The sequence below is a fragment of the Podarcis filfolensis genome (assembly GCF_964270895.1).
Source record: "Podarcis filfolensis genome assembly, chromosome: 1".
Classification (NCBI taxonomy): Eukaryota; Metazoa; Chordata; class Lepidosauria; order Squamata; family Lacertidae; genus Podarcis; species Podarcis filfolensis.
In genome coordinates, this window is record NC_139604.1 from 12,724,855 (window position 1) to 12,746,992 (window position 22,138).

A 22,138-nucleotide genomic window follows, 5' to 3' on the forward strand; every position below is an offset into this window, starting at 1 on the left:
TCGTCTGATATGTTCACCCACAACTTAACACCCAGAACAATCCAAATAAGACAATATGGATGCTATATGTTTAAAAAGAAATGGAAAAAGTACAGTCAAGATAGCATGCAGTTGGGGAGGCATAATCAAAGGCATTATCTGTAGGTTCCTGCAACACTCCTTCCACTCAGTAGTAAAAGGGCAGTCGGGGGTGGGGAAACTTATATTTTATAAGCATTTTCTTTCCTGTTTGTTGTGTGGAAAGCTTTGCCGGTAAAGGGCCTTGCGTGTATCACTTTGTGTTTCCTTTTCACCTTGAACCCCACATCTACTTTTGATCTGAGAAGGAAAAATTACGCTTTTTTCTCCATGTCCTTCCGACTTCAAGGGCTAGTCCCGGTCTCCGCAAGCAGCACAATGAGATGGTAGCCAGCACAGCACAGCGGTTAACGTATTGGACTGAAAGCTAGGGGATCCAGATTCAGATCCTCAGACAACCCCTACCATGAAGGCCCGCTGTGTGACAACGAGCCAATCTTTTCATCTAATCCATTATTTCATAGGGTGGCTGTGCAAATAAAATTGGCTAGGGAGAAAAAGCCTGAAAGCCCGCTATGAGCTGCTTGGAAAAAGTTAGGATGTAGCTGTGAGAAAACCAAATGAATAAAAATACTGCAGTGGTTTTGTTGCTTGTTGTCGTTTAGTCATGTCCGACTGTTCGTGACCCCATGGACCAGAGCACGCCAGGCACTCCTGTCTTCCACTGCCTGCCACAGTTTGGTCAAACTCATGCTGGTAGCCTCGAGAACACTGTCCAACCATCTCGTCCTCTGTCATCCCCTTCTCCTTGTGCCCTCAGTCTTTCCCAACATCAGGGTCTTTTCCAGGGAGTCTTCTCTTCTCATGAGGTGGCCAAAGTATTGGAGCCTCAGCTTCACGAACTGTCCTTCCAGTGAGCACTCAGGGCTGATTTCCTTAAGAATGGATACGTTTGATCTCCTTGCAGTCCATGGGACTCTCAAGAGTCTCATTTCAGATTGCAGGGGCGGCTTCATTTTTAATTTTCTCCTATTCAACAAAATCTCCTTGCCAATAAACAGCAGGAACAAGCTAGCAATTGTAAGATTCTCGCTTGGCCTACTCCATAATGTGCTATTTCTCTGCCCACTGGGATTTTGTTTGTTTATATTTAAATCTATGAGGAGGTTCAGAAGTGGTATCTCCCTCCTCATTCTTAATGCATGTGTGTAGGCCAGGCAAGATCCTTTATCTGATCATTGCTGAAATCTGCAAGGTGCTGAATGGGCTTTTGGGATCTGATCAGAGCTTGGCTTGATGGCATGCTGCCAATTGTTTGCAGGATCTGCCTTCCCTTCTCTAAAAGATTGTAGATTTCCTATTGTGGAAGTAATCAGCCAGAATCGAGCTCGATGTGGTGGGGAATGGGGACGACAGTCTCTTAACAGAGCCAGGAGAAAAATTGTGAAATCAGAACTTCTTACAAACCTGGATGGGAAACTCATCTTAGATAAGTTTACCTGAACTCTCTGAATGGGATCAATTGCTCCTTCACACCTATAATCCCCCTCTACTGTACTCGAAATTAGGTCCATTAATGAATTTTTGGGGTGGATCTAACCAGGCCTAGGAATACATTCTCATGAGAAAAAGCAGAGGTGCCTAATTCATGCTTGCAAAACACAATATTTCGCCTTAGTTTTATAGTTAGAATCTAATCTATTCTGATTATAAAACTATTGTCTATTCTGTCCATAACCGTCTTTTTCTACAAGCTTTAAAGCATTTTTGTGTGTTCCTCCCCCCCTATGAAACTGCACAAAAATATATATTTTTGTTTCCTTTGGATTTTTTTTATGTGATTGCAACATTTTTTAAAAGGGATGCCCAGTCTAACCCTTACATGCCCCTGCTTCACTTCCAGCCATTTATTTTCATTTTATTTTTTTGGAAAAATTCCCCACGCGTCTCTTACATAAGCAAAAATAAAAATCTCTTGAGGGCTTGATGCATGCTACTGGAACACACAAGTGGCTAAAAATAGCACAAATGAGTGCAGTCAAGGCCGTTTTGTGCCTTGGGGGGGATGAGAACAGAGGAAGAAAAGGAACAGTAACCTTTACTCTCCTGTTTCTCATCCGCAACCATCTCGGGAGACGAGGCAGTTTTATGCACAGCTTAACACGTCTCGCCAAAATTAAATGTATGCAGGTTAATTATTGTAAGGATGTGGTAGAACTACAGCCAAGATCTCTGTATCTGGATAGGTGGGAGACAACTAGAATTACTGGGCAAGAAGGTATAAGCAAAAATGAAGGAACCTGTGGCCGCTCTCCCCCCAGCTCCCAATATCCCTGACCATTGGCCATGCTGGCTGGGGCTGATGGGAGTCGGAGTCCAACAACACCTAGCTCAGTCAGTGGAGCAAGAGGCTCTTAATCTCTGGTTGTGGGTTCGAGCCCCACACTGGATGAAAGATTTCTGCATTGCTAGGGATTGGACCAGATGATCCCCGCGGTCTCTTCCAATTCTGCAGTTCAATGGAAAGGAAATCTGGAGGGCCTCAAGTTCCTTACCTCTGGTCCGAGCTAACTTTTCTCTGAAGGATAATTAATAATAATAATAATAATAATAATAATAATAATAATATTATTATTATTATATTATTTATACCCAGCCCATCTGGCTGGGTTTCCCCAGCCACTCTGGGCGGCTTCCAACAAAATATTAAAATACAGTAGCCTGTTAAACATTAAAAACTACCCAAAACAGGGCTGCCTTCAGATGTCTTCTAAAAGTCTGGTAGTTGTTTTTCTCTTTGATATCTGGTGGGAGGGTATTCCACAGGGTGGGTGCCACTACTGAGAAGGCCCTCTGCCTGGTTCCCTGTAACTTTGCTTCTCACAGCGAGGGAACCACCAGAAGGCCCTCAGCACTAGACCTCAGTGTCAGGGCAGAACGATGGAAGTGGAGACGCTCCTTCAGGTATACCGGATGAGGCCGTTTAGGGCTTTAAAGGTCAGCACCAATACTTTGAATTGTGCTCGGAAACGTACTGGGAGCCAATGTAGGTCTTTCAAGACGGGTGTTATATGGTCTCGGCGGCCGCTCCCAGTCACCAGTCTAGGTGCTGCATTCTGGATTAGTTGTAGTTTCCAGGTCACCTTCAAAGGTAGCCCCACGTAGAGCACATTGCAGGATAGCCTTCCATTCAAAGCAGGAAACATAGGAAGCCACATTATTCTGTATGGGCAGCCCTGCAGCTAGTCCAGTCCTGCAGTGGCTCTTTGGGGTATGAATTCTTTCCCCCCATCTCCTGTTCCCTGATACTTTTTGAATAAGTAACCCGGGAACCTCCTGGAACTAAACGGAGATGGGTGCTTTAGCATTGGAGACAAAGCGAAACGAGAGCATTCACTAAAACGCAACTTTAAAGTGAAAGTTGCCATTCCCGAACCTGAGCCGAGATAGTTAAAGACCAATGGGGGCCTCCAGCAAAATGTTGGAAGTGTGGATTGCTGCCAGCCAACCAGCCATACCCTTATCTTCAATACTCCATTCCATCCCTACTCTTTCGTATATTTTAAAATTGTATTTTTCTTTCCTCCGACCGTCTTCCTTGGCCCCTGAAAACGCTCTGTTCTCATTGGACTTTTCTGCCCCATCCATTTCTGTGGCTTTTGTGGATGCATGGTTCTGGCTGTATAGCCAAAAGCGCTTGTGCCTGAATACCACTACAAAAGGGGATGATAGATCTTGCTGGCGATGCTTGCCCTTTGTAAGACTCGCTTCTCATGGGCCTGACCCTGGTGTGAGGCGTGCCTTTAAGAGGGCCGGACCCCAGCAATCGGCCAAGATCGGAAAATGTTGGCACCCCAAGCCCTGTTGGAGTTGCAAGAGGACATGAGCCCACAGTTAATTACAGTTGTACCTTGGTTGCCGAACACCTTGGAACGAGTACGTTTCGGCTCTTGAACGATCGAAAACCGGAAGTGAGTGTCGCGGTTTTCGAACACTCCTGCAGCTAATTGGAAGCCGCGCCTTGGTTTTCAAACAGTTCCAGGAGTTGAACGGACTCCCGGAACACATTCTGTTCATGAACCAAGGTACGACTGTACTTTGACACAGCAATTTTATGTACCATATTTTTCGCTCCATAAGGCGCACCTACTTTTTTTTGGGGGGGGGGAATTCAAGAAAAAAAAAGACTATTTAAAGGGAGCGCTGAGCAGAGCTTGTATGCATCCCAGGCTCTGCTCAGCGCTCCCTTTCATGAGCCACGTGGAGCGTGTGTGTGGCGCTTGCAGGCTTTTCGCCGAGGAGGGAGAAGGGCAGCCCGTCAGTGATGGGCTGCCCTTCTCCCTCCTCGGGGAAAAGCCCCCAAGAGCCACACACACACTCCACGCAGCTCTTTAAAGGGAACGCGGCTCTTGGGGGCTTTTGCGGAAGGTGGGGGAAGTGAGAGAGCCTCCCTCTGTCCCTTCCCCCACCTCCCGCAAAAGCCAGGGGTAGCCGTGCAAAGCCTCCCCAGGGCAGCGGGATGAAGGCTTCCCGCTGCCCTGCGGAGGCTTCGCGGGCTACCTCAGAGCTGCTCAGGAGCTTGTCGGGGGTGGCGAGGGGAGCCCGGGTCCCCCCCAGCCCCCAAAAGCAGCTCAGGGAGCTGCTCCCGGAGCTTGTGGAGCTGGCGGTGGGGGAAGCCCGGGTTCCCCCACCCCAGGGACCACACATTTGCTCCATAAGACGCACAGACATTTCCCCTTAGATCTTAAGAGGGGAAAAGTGCGTCTTATGGAGCGAAAAATACGGTATGTTTGCTCAGGAGTAAGTTGCACTGTGTTGAGTGAGGCTTATTCCCAGGTAGGTGTGCCCAGGGCCACAACCTATAACAATGTACTCCTATGCATCCATACCTGTGAGTCCTGTTGCATCCCTGCATAACATGGGGTTTCATATTGTATTTAAATTTTAAACTCTTCGGAATCCTAGCCAGGTGCAAAAATAAATTGCTGGTCATTCATATGTGGAAAACAAAGTCAACAGCAGTCAAAATTTATTCACCATGTATGAAATAGAATAAATTACCAACTACTCCCTGACATTAAGTGTCCCATGCACTTCTCCTCCTTCTTCTCTTAAGAACTAGTTTGGCAAAACAGTTCCAGGAAAAGCAGAGTGTTTTTTTGAATATCAAACAATGTTTGGGGATCTCCCCAACCACCACCGCCGCAAAAAAATAAATCATGTTGGGTTGGGGATATTTTGTGCGAAGGTTGCCTGTTTTTTAATATTTATATTCCCTGTTTGGGGAAGTTTTTAATATTTAATGCTGTATTGTTTTTAACACTCGATTGGAAGCTGCCCAGAGTGACTGGGGAAACTCAGCCAGATGGGCGGGGTATAAATAATAAATTATTATTATTAATTATTATTATATTGGAGGAAGTTTCTACGCCCGCCTTGCTTCCTGCTGATAATCCTCTGGGCTAAAGTTGTTCCGTGGAAATTTTCGTGACAGGTTATTTAAAAGTCAGACAGGAATATGTGGTGTGCTTTAGAATATACCCTCCACCCCCCACCGCCACCCCCGCACACACAAACACATACCAGAGTAAACTGTGAATTAGAGAGAGGTATAAAGATGCAATCCTGCCCTCTGATGGCTAGACTGTATATTGGTGTTTATGAAGGAATGAATCGAATCACTTCCTCTAAGGGAGGTCTGAGCATGCTCAGTAGTGTAGAAAGGTGGCCGTTTGCTTGCTGAGTGAAAAAGAAGAAAATGGAAGAGGGTAGTGGAATGAATTATTTCCTTTGTGGGAGGGCATGGTTGGTGGAATCCCTGAACTCACGGCTCAGGACTTTAAAGGTAAATATCAACACCTTAAATTGGGCCTGGAAATACATAGGCCGCCTGTGTAGTTAATGTAAAGTCTCCATAATTTGCTCAGATCTTTGAGCAGCAGTGTTCTGGCAGCCCTATGCTGTATCGGTTGCTGTTTCCAAATCGCCTTCAAAGGCTACCTGACGTAGAAAGCGTTGCTGTAATCCCACCTGGATGCAGCTAAGCCAGGTGTGGGGAATCTTGGTCCCATCCGGCAGCGCAGTCAGGGATGGAGTTCTGCATCCCTACCTGCCCGCGGACTGCCTCGCCAGAGTGGTGCATGCTCTAGTTATCTCTCGCTTGGACTACTGCAATGCGCTCTACGTGGGGCTACCTTTGAAGGTGACCCGGAAACTACAACTAATCCAGAATGCAGCAGCTAGACTGGTGACTGGGAGTGGCCGCCAAGACCATATAACACTGGTCTTGAAAGACCTACATTGGCTCCCAGCACGTTTCCGAGCACAATTCAAAGTGTTGGTGCTGACCTTTAAAGCCCTAAACGGCCTCGTCCGGTATACCTGAAGGAGCGTCTCCACCTCCATCGTTCTGCCCGGACGCTGAGGTCCAGCGCCGAGGGCCTTCTGGTGGTTCCCTCACTGTGAGAAGCCAAGTTACAGGGAACCAGGCAGAGGGCCTTCTCAGTAGTGGCGCCCTCCCTGTGGAACGCCCTCCAACCAGATGTCAAAGAGAAGAATAACTACCAAACTTTTAGAAGACATCTGAAGGCAGCCCTGTTTAGGGAAGCTTTTAATGTTTAATAGGTTATTGTATTTTAGTGTTTTGTTGGAAGCATCCCAGAGTGGCTGGGGAAACTCAGCCAGATGGGTGGGGTATAAATAAATTATTATTATTATCATCATCATCATCATCATCATCATTATCGTCATCATCATTATCGTCATCCCTGGACTAAGGCATGTGCTGCTGAGGCCAGATTTGATTTCTCCAGGTGTGACTGAAGCTTCTAGAAGCGGCTGTTGGATGTTGTCTCTCATATCACTAGAACTCAGGATGTTGGACTACATGGGACTTGGGCCTGATCTGGCAGGGCTCTTCTTATATTAAGATTCCAGGAGCACCCACTAGACTATGTACTTGGTCTTCCATGGGGAGTTCAGGTTGTATGCCTGCACCCAGGTACTGAGAAGGCAGCCCTGTTCAGGGAAGTTTGTAATGTGTGACATTTTAGTGTATTTTTTGTCTTTGTTGGAAGCCGCCCACAGTTGCTGGGGAAACCCAGCCAGATGGGCGGGGTACAAATAATAAATTATTATTATTATTATTATTATTATTATTATTATTATTATTCCAAGTGGCAGATTGAAGTGCTTGCTTGGCGATGTATCTATGGCTTGCTGTTTAGAATAAAATCTTTAAAAATCTTCTCACTCGCTTGTGCATTGTATTGCCTCTGAATCTCATTTTAAAAGAACCACCTTGCATTTGGCAAGACCTTTCCATAATTTCTTTTTCCGGGCGTTTTTCTTTCTCCAGATATGCTGGCAGAAGCCTTCCAAGCGCTGTCCTTCGAAGTCCACTGTTGCCTCTTCCCGAGTGTGGACTCCTTGGTGCGCAAGCTGTTTGAGGTCGCGAGGCTGAAGCAACACAAGGACTATGACTGCTTCGTTTGCGTCCTCATCAGTCGAGGGAACGAGCAAGGCATCTTCTGCACAGACCAGGGTGCTCCTGCGTTCTCTCTGGAGAGGTTGAAGAATTTCTTTACTGGCGATGCGTGCGTTTATCTCTCGGGGAAACCCAAGCTGTTCTTCGTCCAGAACTATGTTGAGCGCGGAAGCAGGCAGGAAAATACCAGCTTAATAGAGACAGACGGAGGAGATCTGTGTACCATTCCGCAAGGAGCAGACATTCTCTGGAGCCAATGTATGCTGGATGCATCATACCTGGAGGGATCGCAGAGTACATCCTCTTACTACCTGTCTGCTCTAGCTGACCTTCTGACTGAGCCGCACAAAAGGTAGAAAGTTGGAGGGGGGAAAGGCTTTTTTCTCAACGTGAACAACAGCAAAGTAGCAATTCCACTTTTCCTATGGGTGGTTCCTATGTTGCATTTTTGTATGAGTGCAGAAAAGGGACGGAAATATGGGAATGGTTGCAGAACTTACCGTATTTTTCGCTCCAAAGGACGCACCAGAACATAAGGCTCACCTAGTTTTGGGAGGAGGAGAAGAAGAAAAAAATATTCTGAATCCCAGAAGCCAGAACAGCAAGAGGGATCTGGCTTCTGGGATAACCGCGCCAAGCCTCTTCAGGGCAGCGGGATGAAAGCTCCCCCTGCCTGAAGAGGCTGTGCAGGGCTAAGGCAGAAGCCAGGACGGCGCGTCGCTGAAGGGGCGCTGCGCAGTTCTCCTCTGAGAGGGAGAAGGCGCAGCGCCCCTTCAGTGAAGCTGGAGAAGGAACAGAAGGAGTCCCTTCTGTTGCTCCTCCGGCTTCACAGGACAGGCGCTGCACAGAGAGGGAGAACTGTGCAGCGCCCCTTCAGCGAAGCAAGAGGAGGAACAGAAGGGGCTCCGTTCCTCCTCCCGCTTCGCTGAAGGGGCGCTGCGCAGCTCTACCTCTCTGCGCAGTGCCATTCGCTCCATAAGACGCACTCACAGTTCCCCTTACTTTTTAGGAGGAAAAAAGTGCGTCTAATGGAGCGAAAAATACGGTAACCCTCTGAGAAACTGCTTTCACTTTATATATGCGCACACACACACACACACACACACACACATAATTTTATTTAGTTTTTCAGATTTTAGAAATTTACAATCAGTTATCCAACAACCAACATAAAAAGAGAATTTCAAAGTATCTCCTGAACTCCCCTCCTCCCCTTTGTGGGTCCTTGTATTAACCTTTTCCTCTTGCATCTTTTCTATTAATCCAAACCTTTTAAATTATTATTACTATTATTAATTTCATTTCTATACCGCCTTATATTTTTAAGAAAAATCTCAAAGCGGTTTACAGCATATTAAACATCAGTAAGAACAATCCAGAATCAAATACCTCTGAAGAAAGTCCAATATAAAATATACAGTCAAAGCAACATAATGAACAGGAAACTAAAATATTATCTGAAAGGTTTCAAAATAAAACATTACAAAGGACTTCCGGGTTAGCGTGATCGGCTAATGGCGGATTCCCTCCGAGCTCCGGAGGGAATCGGCTTCGCAGGAGCTGGGTCTTGCCGCTGCGGCGAAGCGGGGACCCTCAGAAATCACAGGCGCTGAAGCCTGTGAACCTGGTGACTCGGTGGGCACCATTTGCGCCCCCCAACCTGCGAAGGAGCCTTTTTAAAGGCTTCGGAACGGGGGACGGGGTGAGCAGCGCGGTGCTGAGAGTCGACTGCTCCTCCTGCGGAGTGAAGCCGCATGCCATGGTCGGAGAGCGCTGACTTCTTCTTGCGAACAATTGGATTCTAAAAGTAACAACCCGTGAGTAGTACGGAAATTGGACTTGTAAAGGATTTTTTTCTTTTTTTTGTTGAATTTGGCACGATGGGGGAAGGTGCAAACAGGAAGTCCGCCTCCTCGTCTTATAAATAATTTAAAGCAAGGACTAATTAACTAAGGTCGAGAGAATTTCTTTTTCTTCATTGGGTAAAAGACATTAATTTCACGATTTGGCAGTATAAGCATAAATAATTTTATTGGAGGATAAGAGCTAATTTTGAGAGCTGAAGTGCCACCCCCCCGGACCCGGGAGTGATCCGTGAGAGAGCCTGTTGAGGAGATATAGAAGAGTTTGACAGCTGTCAAAATTAGCTGTCAAGAAGGAAAAAGAGAACTTTGTTTCTGCTGTCTCTGCTGGATATATTTGTTGCAATTTGGTTATATTTTGTTGAAAACAAGGAGAACTGATACAAACTAACTTGATTTTTGGATTTGAACTGGAAAGAATACTAAGTTACCAAAATCCCTCTAGAGGGGGATTTGGGACATTACAAGAATGGCTGGAGGAGGGAAAATTCAAGCTGGGTTGGACAGAGTTTTTGTTCTCTTGGGAAAGCTACAAGGCCAAATGGATGTTTTGGCTACAAATGTTGCAACTCTGAACTTAACAGTAAATAATATCATTGAATTTGATAAGAATTTGACTCAGGAAGCCCATGCAGCTAGACAAAAAGAGAAGCTTGAGAGTTTTGAGAGTGTGGAGAAGGAGACATATGTTGTTTCTGAGGAAAAGGAAGGAGGAGCTGTAATTTTGCAGATGACAAAGGAGAGCCAGAGGCCTGACATGATGGCTACAAAGGAAAATAAGAAATTGAGCCAGAGGCCTGATATGATGGTTACAGAGGAAAATAAGTACTGGATGATGAAAATCTGGTTTGAATTGGAGATTGAAGAATGGAGAGATCTCCTTATGTGGAGATCTGAAGACCTATGGATTACAAATTTGATTAAGGTGGAAGTTGGAGCTTTCGGGACAATTGGACTTAAAAGGAGTAAGAAACAAGATTCGGGCTCCACTTTTAAGTATGGAGGTCTGGCTGGAAGAAACATGGACCTTATGGGGACAGAGCTTCTCCGAGATCTGGTGTTTAATACTAAAGACTATCAAAAAAACCGGCAGAGAGGAATTGAGAGAGAATTAAGAGCCTCGGATGTGAGGTCTCCAGGCTGATAGTAGATTAAGACTGATGGACATCTGTTGGGGATCGAAACCGGGAAAGGGGGTGGTGGGGTTTGGGAATACAAAGGGTGTACAATTATAATCTGTTTTTTATTTTGTTTTGTTATTAGTATGAAAATTGGGGAATTCGTGGAAGGGAATTTGGGTCGACTTTAGAAAAATGTTTTAAGAATGAGCACTGATGTACAAATATTGATGTTTATAAGTTAAAATTAGTTTTTTCTTTTTTTAAAATGAACTAAATATAAAAAGGTTAAAAATTGGGGATAAGAACTTGTTGAACTAACAATTTGAATTGGAATATAAGAAGGGGAGGTGTGGGGAAGTCAGGGAAATATGTTATTGAAAATACGGATTGTAAACTTTATGTGTTTTTAATTTTTTTTGTTTTTTCTTTTTTGATTTTTTTATTAAGATGGAAAATTTTAATAAATATTTAATAAAAAAAACAAAATAAAACATTACAAAGGAGATCAACTACAGAATACCTATTTAACAAACAAAGTTAACAAAAAAAAAAGAATCTTAAACATTTCGAAGGAAAACATTGCGAAGTGAAGTCAAATATAAAATGCACATTTAAAACAGCATAGTGTATACCCAAAATTCAACACTGAACCACAAGTGTTATTCCAATCCTGCTAGTGGTTTTAATTGTTTACAATGATTTTTAAGGTAAATTATGTATTTTCCCCATTCCTTATTAAAATTTGGGTCTTCCTGATTTCTGATTCTTCCAGTCATTTTTACCCATTTGGCATAGTCCATCAACTTAATTTGCCATTCTTTGCTGTCTTCTTTCTATCTCTGGGCAAGTAAAATCCGAGCGGCTGTTGTCGCATACATACCGTATTTTTTGCACCATAACCCTCACTTTTTTCCTCCTAGAAAGTAAGGGGAAATGTCTGTGCGTGTTATGGAGTGAATGCCTACGGATGGCGGGGGGATCTGCTGCAGTCGTGAGCAGAGGATCCATGGTTCCCCTTCCTTCCCTCCTCCGTGGCTCGCTTTGAAACAGCAAAGCGGGAGAAGAGCCGCTGAGTGGGGAGGAGAGAGGGACAGAGAGCCTGTTTGCTTTAAAGGAGCAAAGCGGGAGAGGAGAGGAGCCGCTTACACGAGTGTAAGCAGCTCCTGTCCGGTTGGCTCCTTTAAAGCAAGCAGGCTCTCTGTCCCTCTCTCCTCTCCACTCAGCTGGCTAAATAGCAGCAAAGTTTTTCAGCGAGCCAGGGAGGAGGGAGAGAAGCAGAGCCTTTAAAGGAGCAAAGCGGGAGAGGAGAGGAGCCTTCTCCTCTTATACCCCTCTTCTGCATTATTAACAGCATCCTTCTCCACCCACCCCACGCGTTTTCCTTGTCCCTTGAGTGCTTTTCCTTCCCTCCCCACTTAAAACGTGGTTACAAAGCACAGATCCACATGGATCCTCAGGATTTTTGCATTGGGCTACCCCAAACTCACTGTCAGATCACATGTCTGTGGCCACAGCATGAACCACAAAAATCATACATCCACTGTTTCGTTTAGAATATATTTTTTCTTTTTTTCCTCCTCTGAAAACTATGTGCGTGTTATGGTCGGGTGCGTGTTATAGAGCGAAAAATACGGTAAATAGTATTTTCTGATCCGTTGGAATTTTGGCACCTAAGGAACTGCTTTCACTTAAAAAGCCAAGGTTCTAGCCCAGGGGTCAGCAAACTTTTTTAGCAGGGGGCCGGTCCACTGTCCCTCAGACCTTGTGAGGGGCCGGACTAATTTTTTTTAAAAAAAGAACCCAATTCCTATGCCCCACAAATAACCCAGAGATGCATTTTAAATAAAAGGACACATTTTATTCATGTAAAAACATGCTGATTCCTGGACCATCCGTGGGCCGGATTTAGAAGGCGATTGGGCCGGATCCAGCCCCCGGGCCTTAGTTTGCTTACCCATGTTCTAGCCGTTATAGCACTGGAGAAGAGGAACCAGGAGCATTGTAAAGGGGTGGTCTAAAGGAGCTCTGAGCTCCCGCCTCCCTTCCTCATTTTTAAAAATAATGTCCTTTTCTTTCCTCCCCCTCCCCCCGCCCTTTTGCTTTGCTTATGGAGCATATTGCAAAGCACAGTGCAGGTGAGACCCCAGCTACCTGCCCACCATCTTAAATTGTGATACGCTCCACTATGTCCGGTGCCAAAATATTACGGCAAAGTCAAGAGTTGGAAATTACTTTTTACAGATTGCTATGTGGCTATTGACAACTGTCACTCTTTTCCTCCCCCTTCTTCCCTTACAGGAAGTTGCATCTGTTGGATATCCTGGTGGAGCTGAACAACAGAGTTTATTCGCGGAACAGGACTCACCCTACGGAACAGTATTTTGTCATGTTGAAGCATACCCTAAGGAAAAAGCTTTTCCTCTCTGACACCTAAATACACCAAGCCTAAGTCGCAGCAGGTGTGCCCTAGGGAGATCTCCCTTTGAATGCCATCCATTGGTTCCCCCTGTAAGGTCAAGAACCACCAGCTATGGTAGGATTTTGTCCCTTCTTTGTGCCGCCAGGTACCCGAAGTTCAGATAGATAGATGCTAGGTTAAAGGACAATATAATCTAATGCAACATAGAAGACTAATAGACACCACTGATCACACCTCTTCATTTTTCAGCTTCTTTCTCACAACCCTTTTGAGAGTTCGCCTCTGCCCTTTTTTCCACTTGGGGGTGGGTGCAAGGTCCATGGAAAGGAGAGGTGCAGGCCTCAAGCACCATAGATCTGTCTGAACTCACAGGTGGAGAGTCATGGGGCAGCGACAATAAACTGAGGATGTGGCTCAGTTGAGCCACGTTGATGGAAGGGAGCACTATTGCTTGGTCACAAGAATCTGGTGTAAAGGCTATGGGGGGAAAGAAACTTGGCAGAACAAGGGCTCCTTTGGGCCTTGCTTTTGTGCTCTTTCTGTTGTTCTTGAAGATCTAAAAACAGGTGCTGGGGACTTCCATCAAACCCCAGAAAGCATGGCCAGTGGCCAGGGATTGGAGATACAGCAACATCTGCAGGGCCAAAGGTCTGAAACCTATATGCCGGAATTGTGTGTGTGCAGAATTTTCGGCGTTCGGACGATATTTAGCATCTTCCTTGCGTATACCCCAAAATATCCCACATATCTAGAACTTCAAAGTAACAAAACCAGCTTTTTACCAAGTACAGACGGCCCATTCCTCTGTCGTCGCATAGGCATAGAACTGGAACGGCACATTCTTACTGGGGCTTCATCTCTTTGTGTTAATGGCTGATTAAATAAACTCTCACGTGGGTGGTAAACTGTCCTTCATCTTTGTGTCCCCAGATTGTTGTTGGACTACAACTCTCATTATCCCTGACCATTAGCTGGGCTGGCTGGGGATTATGGGAATTGTAGTCCATTTTTTATTTTATTTTAAAGGAGACTAAAAGTTGAACATTCTGGTGGTATGACAGGAAAATAGGAAGAGCTATGTTTGTTCTTGGTTGGGGGAAGATTGATCTGCTATCCTTGATGTTGAATTGAATCGGAAGGTGTTTTCTGCTGTTGATTGTTGCTTGACTGTTAATTAGAAGCAAGGTATTGAGACTCGGACATGTACTATTAATATATTTATTTATATTGGTTATTTTATTCAGATATGTATATTTCACCTACACGTTTGATTGTTGCTGTTTTTTAAAGATTCTTCTCGATCATTATTCCCTGGTAATTTGTTTCTGTTTGAAAAGTTCTTTCTAATGGGATCTAAAGAAGCCCAGTTTTTCTAAATGACTTCTTGAATCCTCTTTTACATGAATTCATTTAAGTTTATTTCATATGTGCATTCCACTTTTCTATTAAGATAACAATCAAATTGGCTTCTAATATTGTAGCTTTCAAAATGAATTTTAGTATAATTCAGTATCTTATCATTTATTTATTTCTCTCAAGCAGTTCTCTTTAAAAAAAATGAGACTGTGCAATGTCGGAAGTTGAGCAAAACCAATGATCAGGTTTTTTGGTACTCTTTTCATCTCACACTTAAGCATGATCTAAGACTAAAACAGTACATGCCCTTACTTGGGAATAAGTTTTGCTGAACTCAGTAGAATTTGCTACTCAGTAAGCATGGGCAAAATAGAGCTGAGAAGACTAGAACCTTTTAATTATTTTTAAATGGCTCTTACATTACCCATTGTTAATTTAGAAAACCTGTAGCCTTCCAGATGTTGCTGGTACTACAACTCCCATCATTCCTGAACGTAGACTGTGTTGGCTGGGGCCGATGGGAATTGAAGTCCCAACATCAGGGGGTCCACATCCTTGATACGGGAATGACTCCATTTATGCTCAAAAGAGGCTCCAGCTGTACATCCTTTGCAGAGTTAGTGCCTTTTTCAGTCCCATTGATTTCAAGGGATTTAAGTATACCTTAAGTCTGCATAACTTGGACGGTGTCTTAACAACACATACTTGGGGGGCTAAGCCCCATTGAATCCAGTGTTTTTGAGTAGGCATTCTGTGATGTAGCACAAAACTGTTTGTGGATTAGTTGCCAAATGATGGTTCATGGGGGAAGATGGCAAGGACCAAATGGGAAATGCAACTAGATGTTAGGGGTGTGCAAATGTCTTATTTTATTGTATTCCACTTGTATGGCTTCCTTGACTGAAGTTTGGGGATTTCTAACAGATATTTGCAGACATTCTGAAAATTATGCTCTGTTAGGAGTGATACCCAGCTGTGAATATCTACCAGCCCATCAAACTTCTGCTGGTGCAATAGGACACACACACCCCGCCCCAATTCCTAGATCCTTCATACATTCTCAAGATCTGCTCTGGAGGGTTGGAGAATTCTCTAGAGCAGTTTTGGGAAGAGACCAAGGACTGGGGTAGGAGGAGCAGGGGGCTGGGGAGGAACAGGGAGCCAATGTTGACTATTCTCCTATAACCAATATTAAACTATTATATTTCAGGTATTTCAGGTATTATATTAGTATTTCAGATATTAAATTGAATCTTGTCTTAAGAGACTCATTGTTAAATAATAAACTGCTCTCTTAACATGGCTTAAAAGGCTAGAATTTTTCCCGTTTTAGTCACTTGACAGTACTTCAGTGTTACTGGATCTCTGGGGTGCCTCTTCTGATAATAGGCTCTCTCCTTAATTTTTATGCGGAATTAGGGAGGTTGAGTCTTTACCATGCTGAACTCTCTATAAAGAGCTAAGATTGTTGTGCCACCTTAAGGACAAAAATAATAAATACGTTTATCTGTAGGGTGCCACAAGACTTTCTGTTCCTTTTGTTGCAGCAGGCAATATTACAGCTGCCTCTTTGGAAATAACTCATGTGGGATCTGACTGTAAGGTTGCAAACCTGTCCAGATACCTAGAAGTAATCCCCACTGAAATTAGTGGGAATTTCTTATGAATGTACATAATATTGGCTTGAATGATTGTTTATATTAAGGCAACAACATCTGCAAACCAATCCTTTTCCTTATTCATTTCCTTGTTGATTTTTAACAACAAGGGGGAGAATCTCCCCGCTACCACCATACGCACACAAGGGCTGCAGTAAAAAAACAGGTAAAAGGTAAAGGATTCCTGGGCAGTTAAGTCCAGTCAAAGACAACAATGGGGTTGCAGCGCTCATCTTGCTTTCAGGCCGAGGCAGCTGGTGTTTGTGGCGCAAAGGGACACTGTGATGGAAACCAGAGCACACAAAAACGCCGTTTACCTTCCCGTCGGAGTGGTACCTATTTATCTTCTTGCACTTTGACGTGCTTTCGAACTGCTAGGTTGGCAGGAGCTGGGACAGAGCAATGGGAGCTCACCCCATCACAGGGATTTGAACCGCCGACCTTCTTTTTGGCAAGCCCTAGGCTCTGTGGTTTAACCCACAGCGCCACCCGCATCCCAAACTGCAGCTTACGCAGACGTTAAGTTCCGGGGATTGTGCCTAAAGCCAAAATCGTATATAATCAACAAATACTGGATGCAATGGTAGGTGGGACTGCCAAAGACATCCCCTCCCAACCCTCCTCTTTCTATTATTGTTGTTGTTGTTGTTGTTGTTGTTGTTGTTGTTGTTGTTGTTGTTGTTGTTGTTATATTGTCATGCACATAAAGCTAAATGTGAAAGGTTGTGGGCTTACTGCATAAACAAACAAAGATAGCAGTGCTCAGATGACAATAACAACAGCAACAATATTTGTATCCCATCTGACTGGGTTGCCCCAGCCACTCAGCATGGCTTCCAACATATATAAAAACATGATAAAACATTGAACCTTGTTGTAATAGTTTTAGAAGTATTGGCACAAAGAATAAGATGTAATCAAGATATTAAAGGCATAAGCGTGGGACAGAGACAATATAAATTAAAAGCATTTGCAGACGACATGGTGATATCTGTAGAAGAACCAATAGAGTCAATCCCTGGCTTCCTCTTTAGACTTGCGCGCCTCTCCGCGATCCACCAGAGGTAGATCTTAACCCTTGCCTCACCTGGGAGCTTCTCTGGGCAGGAATTCCCTCAGCTTAAGTGGGGTAGGGGAAGTGTGGCAGGTAGGGGGGTACCTACCTAGACACTGAAGCCACATGTCTCTCCGATGAAAATTGGGAGTGGGCATTGTGTGAAGTGGCTGTGGATCTCCTGCTGCAGAACTGTAGGACTGTATAGAGTTGGGAGGGCCACCCGAGGGTCATCTAGCCCAGCCCCCTCACAATGTAGGAATCACAGCTAAAGAACGCCAGGCAGATGGTCCCCCAACCGCTGCTTAAAAGCCTCCAGTGGTGGAGACCCCAAACACCTTCCGAGGTCATAGAATTGCAGGGTTGGAAGGGAACCCCAGGAGTCATCTAGTCCAGCCCCGGTGGACAGCGGGCGCAATCCATCCCGTTGCGCAAGACTAAAGATGCTGCACAAGGCTAAAGAGGAAGCCAGGGCAGCGAGTGGGATGGATCGCGCTCACTGCCTTGTCTTCTTCTTTAGCTGCGCTGGAGAGGTTTAGCTCCTGGCTGGAGAGGTTGCGTGGCTATGGATCCCGCTCGCTGTCTTGGCTTCTTTTCTCTTTGGGGCTGGTGGGGGAACCCGGGCTTCCCCCGCAGCCCCGAGAAGCTCTGGGAGAAGCAGACAGGCTGCGCGCAGCCTGTCCGTTGCTCTTTGGGGCTGGGGGGGGGGATAATATTTTTTTCCTTGATTTCCCCCTCTAAAAACTAGGTGCGTCCTGTGGTCCGGTGCGTCCAATAGAGCGAAAAATATGGTATCTAAAAACCTGAGAAAGAAATTAAAAGAAATTTGGAAATTTGGAACAGAATGAATCTTTCGCTGTTAGGTAGAGTGTGGACCATAAAGATGAATGTATTACCAAGAATGTTATTTTTGTTTCAATTGATTCCGGTGACTGGCAAGACAGACAGTTTCAACGCATGGCAAAAAAGATATTTCTAAATAAATTTGCAAGGGAAAAAACCGAGAATAAAATATCAAATATTGATAGATGCAAAAGAAAGAGTTGGTTGTCCCCTGCCAGATATGAGACTATACTATGAGGCATCCTGTCTTTATTGGTTGAAGGAATGGGTGACATTAGAGAATTCACATATTCTAGACTTGGAAGGTCATGACAGTATTTTTGCTTATTTATTGTATGAAAAGGTGAAGTTCATAAAGGATTTACAAATCATAATTAGGAAAAAATTGTAGAGAATATGGGATAAATACAAGCATTTATTAGAGGTAAAACATTACATTGGCTCTCATTGTTGGAAGAAAGCGGTAAAGAAAAAGAATATGATAGAAGGGTGGACAACTTATAGAAATTTATTAAAACAGGGAGGAGAGTATAAATTAAAAATTTAAGGAATTATTAGGGAAATTAACGACATGGATACAATATAATCATTTGAATGAAGTATCTAAGAAAGATAGGATACAAGGGTTTGGGGAACAAATATCACAATTGGAGAGAGACCTGTTGGAATGTAACGTAAACCAGAAGCTTTTCTTTTGGGAATTAGAGGGATAGAACTACCGAAACTGTATAGAAACTTATTCATATATGCTACTACAGCAGCAAGAATTTTACTTGCCCAAAAATGGAAAGAAGCAGAAGTCCCAGCAAAAGGAAGAATGGATACAAAAACTTATGAAATATGCAGAAATGGCAAAACTTACCGGAAGAAGAAATCAAGATAACAAACTTTTTATAAAAGAATGGAACTGGTTTACTGAATATTTACAGATAAATTGTAAACAGATAAGAACATTGGGAGGGTTATTGTAACAACCTGCAGTTGTGGAGTATATATTTAAAGTAGATGAATAAATAAGCAAATTAAGTTAATTTGGATATACAGAAGATATTAAAAATAAATTTAATGAACTGCAGAAAGAGGGGGAAGGAAGTCAAGCTTTGAAATGTTAAAATGATTGTAAAACTAGTGAAACGTATAAATCTGAAAAGCGGAAATAAAAATTAAAAAACTCAAAACATTAAAGCTTTAAAATCTTCCCTATACAGGGCGGCCTTCAGATGTCTTCTAAAGGTTATATACTTATCTCCTTGACATCTGATGGGAGGGCGTTCCGCAGGGCGGGCACCACTACCGAGAAGGCCCTCTGCCTGGTCCCCTGTAGCTTCACTTCTCTCAGTGGGGGAACCGCCAGAAGGCGGCGCTCGGTGCTGCATCTCAGTGTCCGGGCTGAACGATGGGGGTGCAGACAGTGGGAGAAGAGGGGAAACTTGCATCCCCCAGAGGGCACTGGGCTCCACCCACCTCAATGCGCCCAATCTGCTTATTTATTTATTTTCCTTGTTTTCTTTTTGAGTGTGGGGGAAGAGTAGGAAAAAATGCTTAGGAGATCAGATCGGGTGTCTGTACCGGGCGTTCGCAACCCCACAGCTTTAAGATATAAATATTTTTTTATTTTAAAAACCCCGCCCCCCCAAACAACCCAGTTGGCCTGATATATGAACCCACTCTGATCCATTCGCAACAGAAAGAGGCACACCTGCGAAATACCTGATGAAGGTGAATGATTGTTCAGATGCAAGTGTGAACTATTGCCAGACATCCTTGTATCGCTTCAAATGCAGTGCTCTCAAATGGCAGCAGAACACACAGAGTCAGATTCAGGGTCATCGCCGATAAGCAATCAGGTAACTAACTAACTACAAAGAACACGTCAAGGTGTGGCCAAGGGTGGGGAGCCAGGACTATGCGAAAATGTTCTCAAGTTACGTTTCCGTGATCCATGAGCTTGGAGGAACAACTGTGAATTGAGGTTGTTTACGTACAGAGACATCACCTTGCCAACAAAGGTCCATATAGTTAAAGCTATGGTTTTCCCAGTAGTGATGTATGGAAGTGAGAGCTGGACCATAAAGAAGGCTGATCGCCAAAGAATTGATGCTTTTGAATTATGGTGCTGGAGGAGACTCTTGAGAGTCCCATGGACTGCAAGAAGATCAAACCTATCCATTCTGAAGGAAATCAGCCCTGAGTGCTCACTGGAAGGACAGACCGTGAAGCTGAGGCTCCAATACTTTGGCCACCTCATGAGAAGAGAAGACTCCCTGGAAAAGACCCTGATGTTGGGAAAGACTGAGGGCACAAGGAGAAGGGGACGACAGAGGACGAGATGGATGGATAGTGTTCTTGAAGCTACCAGCATGAGTTTGACCAAACTGCGGGAGGCAGTGGAAGACAAGAGTGCCTGGCGTGCTCTGGTCCATGGGGTCACGAAGAGTCGGACACGAATAAACAACAACAGGCCCTAAATCCACCAGATCCATTTTTACTGTTCTGGCAGTGGAAGGAAACCAATGTGATGTGCAGGGCCTGATTTAGTTTTGATGAGGCCCTAAGCTACTGAAGATAATGGGGCACTTTATATGCCCAGCTGTCCTTTGTCAACAACAAATTGTTACTGATTTTTGTGTTGAATATATGCTATTTTTATAAGAATAAAAACTGCTCCTTTCCCCTTATGGGGTACCCAAGAGCCCATATAGAGTCCTTTGTTAGGTTCTCTATTGGTAGAAATAACAGAGGCAAACCAGAGAATGTTGTTGTTGTTGTTTAGTCGTTTAGTCGTGTCCGACTCTTTGTGACCCCATGGACCAGAGCTCGCCAGGCACTCCTATCTTCCACTGCCTCCCGCAGTTTGGTCAAACTCATGTTTGTGGCTTCGAGAACACTGTCCAACCATCTCGTCCTCTGTCGTCCCCTTCTCCTTGTGCCCTCCATCTTTCCCAACATCAGGGTCTTTTCCAGGGAGTCTTCTCTTCTCATGAGGTGGCCAAAGTCTTGGAGCCTCAGCTTCAGGATCTGTCCTTCCAGTGAGCACTCAGGGCTGATTTCCTTCAGAATGGAGAGGTTTGATCTTCTTGCAGTCCATGGGACTCTCAAGAGTCTCCTCCAGCACCATAATTCAAAAGCATCAATTCTTCGGCGATCAGCCTTCTTTATGGTCCAGCTCTCGCTTCCATACATCACTACTGAAAAAACCATGGCTTTTACAATACAGACCTTTGTTGGCAAGGTGATGTCTCTGCTTTTTAAGATGTTGTCTAGGTTTGCCATCGCCTTTCTCCCAAGGAGCAGGCGTCTTTTACTTTCGTGGCTGCTGTCACCATCTGCAGTGATCATGGAGCCCAAGAAAGTAAAATCTCTCACTGCCTCCATTTCTTCCCCTTCCATTTGCCAGGAGGTGATGGGCCCAGTGGCCATGATCTTCGTTTTTTTGATGTTGAGCTTCAGACCATATTTTGCGCTCTCCTCTTTCACCCTCATTAAAAGGTTCTTTAATTCCTCTTCACTTTCTGCCATCAAGGTTGTATCATCTGCATATCTGAGGTTGTTGATATTTCTTCCGGCGATCTTAATTCCAGCTTGGGATTCATCCAGCCCAGCCTTTCGCATGATGAATTCTGCATATAAGTTAAATAAGCAGGGAGACAATATACAGCCTTGGCGTACTCCTTTCCCAATTTTGAACCAATCAGTTGTTCCATATCCAGTTCTAACTGTAGCTTCTTGTCCCACATAGAGATTTCTCAGGAGACAGATGAGGTGATCAGGCACTCCCATTTCTTTAAGAACTTGCCATAGTTTGCTGTGGTTGACACAGTCAAAGGCTTTTGCATAGTCAATGAGGCAGAAGTAGATGTCTTTCTGGAACTCTCTAGCTTTCTCCATAATCCAGCGCATGTTTGCAATTTGGTCTCTGGTTCCTCTGCCCCTTCAAAATCCAGCTTGCACTTCTGGGAGTTCTCGGTCCACATACTGCTTAAGCCTGCCTTGTAGAATTTTAAGCATAACCTTGCTAGCGTGTGAAATGAGTGCAATTGTGCGGTAGTTAGAGCATTCTTTGACACTGCCCTTCTTTGGGATTGGGATGTAGACTGATCTCCAATCCTCTGGCCACTGCTGAGTTTTCCAAATTTGCTGGCATATTGAGTGTAGCACCTTAACAGCATCATCTTTTAAAATTTTAAATAGTTCAGCTGGAATATCATCACTTCCACTGGCCTTGTTATTAGTAGTGCTTTCTAAGGCCCATTTGACTTCACTCTCCAGGATGCCTGGCTCAAGGTCAGCAACCACACTACCTGGGGTATACGAGACATCC

At 44.4% G+C, this 22,138-nt stretch overlaps 2 protein-coding genes across 7 annotated transcripts in view; both read left to right on the forward strand.

Annotated features, from left to right (window-relative positions):
* CFLAR (CASP8 and FADD like apoptosis regulator) overlaps positions 1–18,995 on the forward strand; it is a 44,673-nt gene extending 25,678 nt beyond the window's left edge. For all 5 annotated transcript variants that reach the window (XM_083631078.1, XM_083631075.1, XM_083631076.1 and 2 more), the window contains 3 exons: positions 7,376–7,856; positions 12,786–14,807; positions 17,923–18,995. In XM_083631078.1, the coding sequence (XP_083487204.1) occupies positions 7,376–7,856; positions 12,786–12,921 (617 nt within the window). In that variant the 3' untranslated portion in view covers positions 12,922–14,807; positions 17,923–18,995. The remainder of the gene's footprint in view (positions 1–7,375; positions 7,857–12,785; positions 14,808–17,922) is intronic.
* Positions 12,908–22,138, forward strand: part of CASP10 (caspase 10) — a 127,026-nt gene continuing 117,795 nt past the window's right edge. The window contains exon 1 of one of the 2 annotated variants that reach the window (XM_083630571.1): positions 12,908–13,020. The gene's annotated coding sequence lies outside the window, so the exon portion shown is untranslated. Of the gene's footprint in view, positions 13,021–19,027; positions 19,156–22,138 lie in introns of those variants that run through there. The other variant, XM_083630568.1, reaches the window with a different exon arrangement.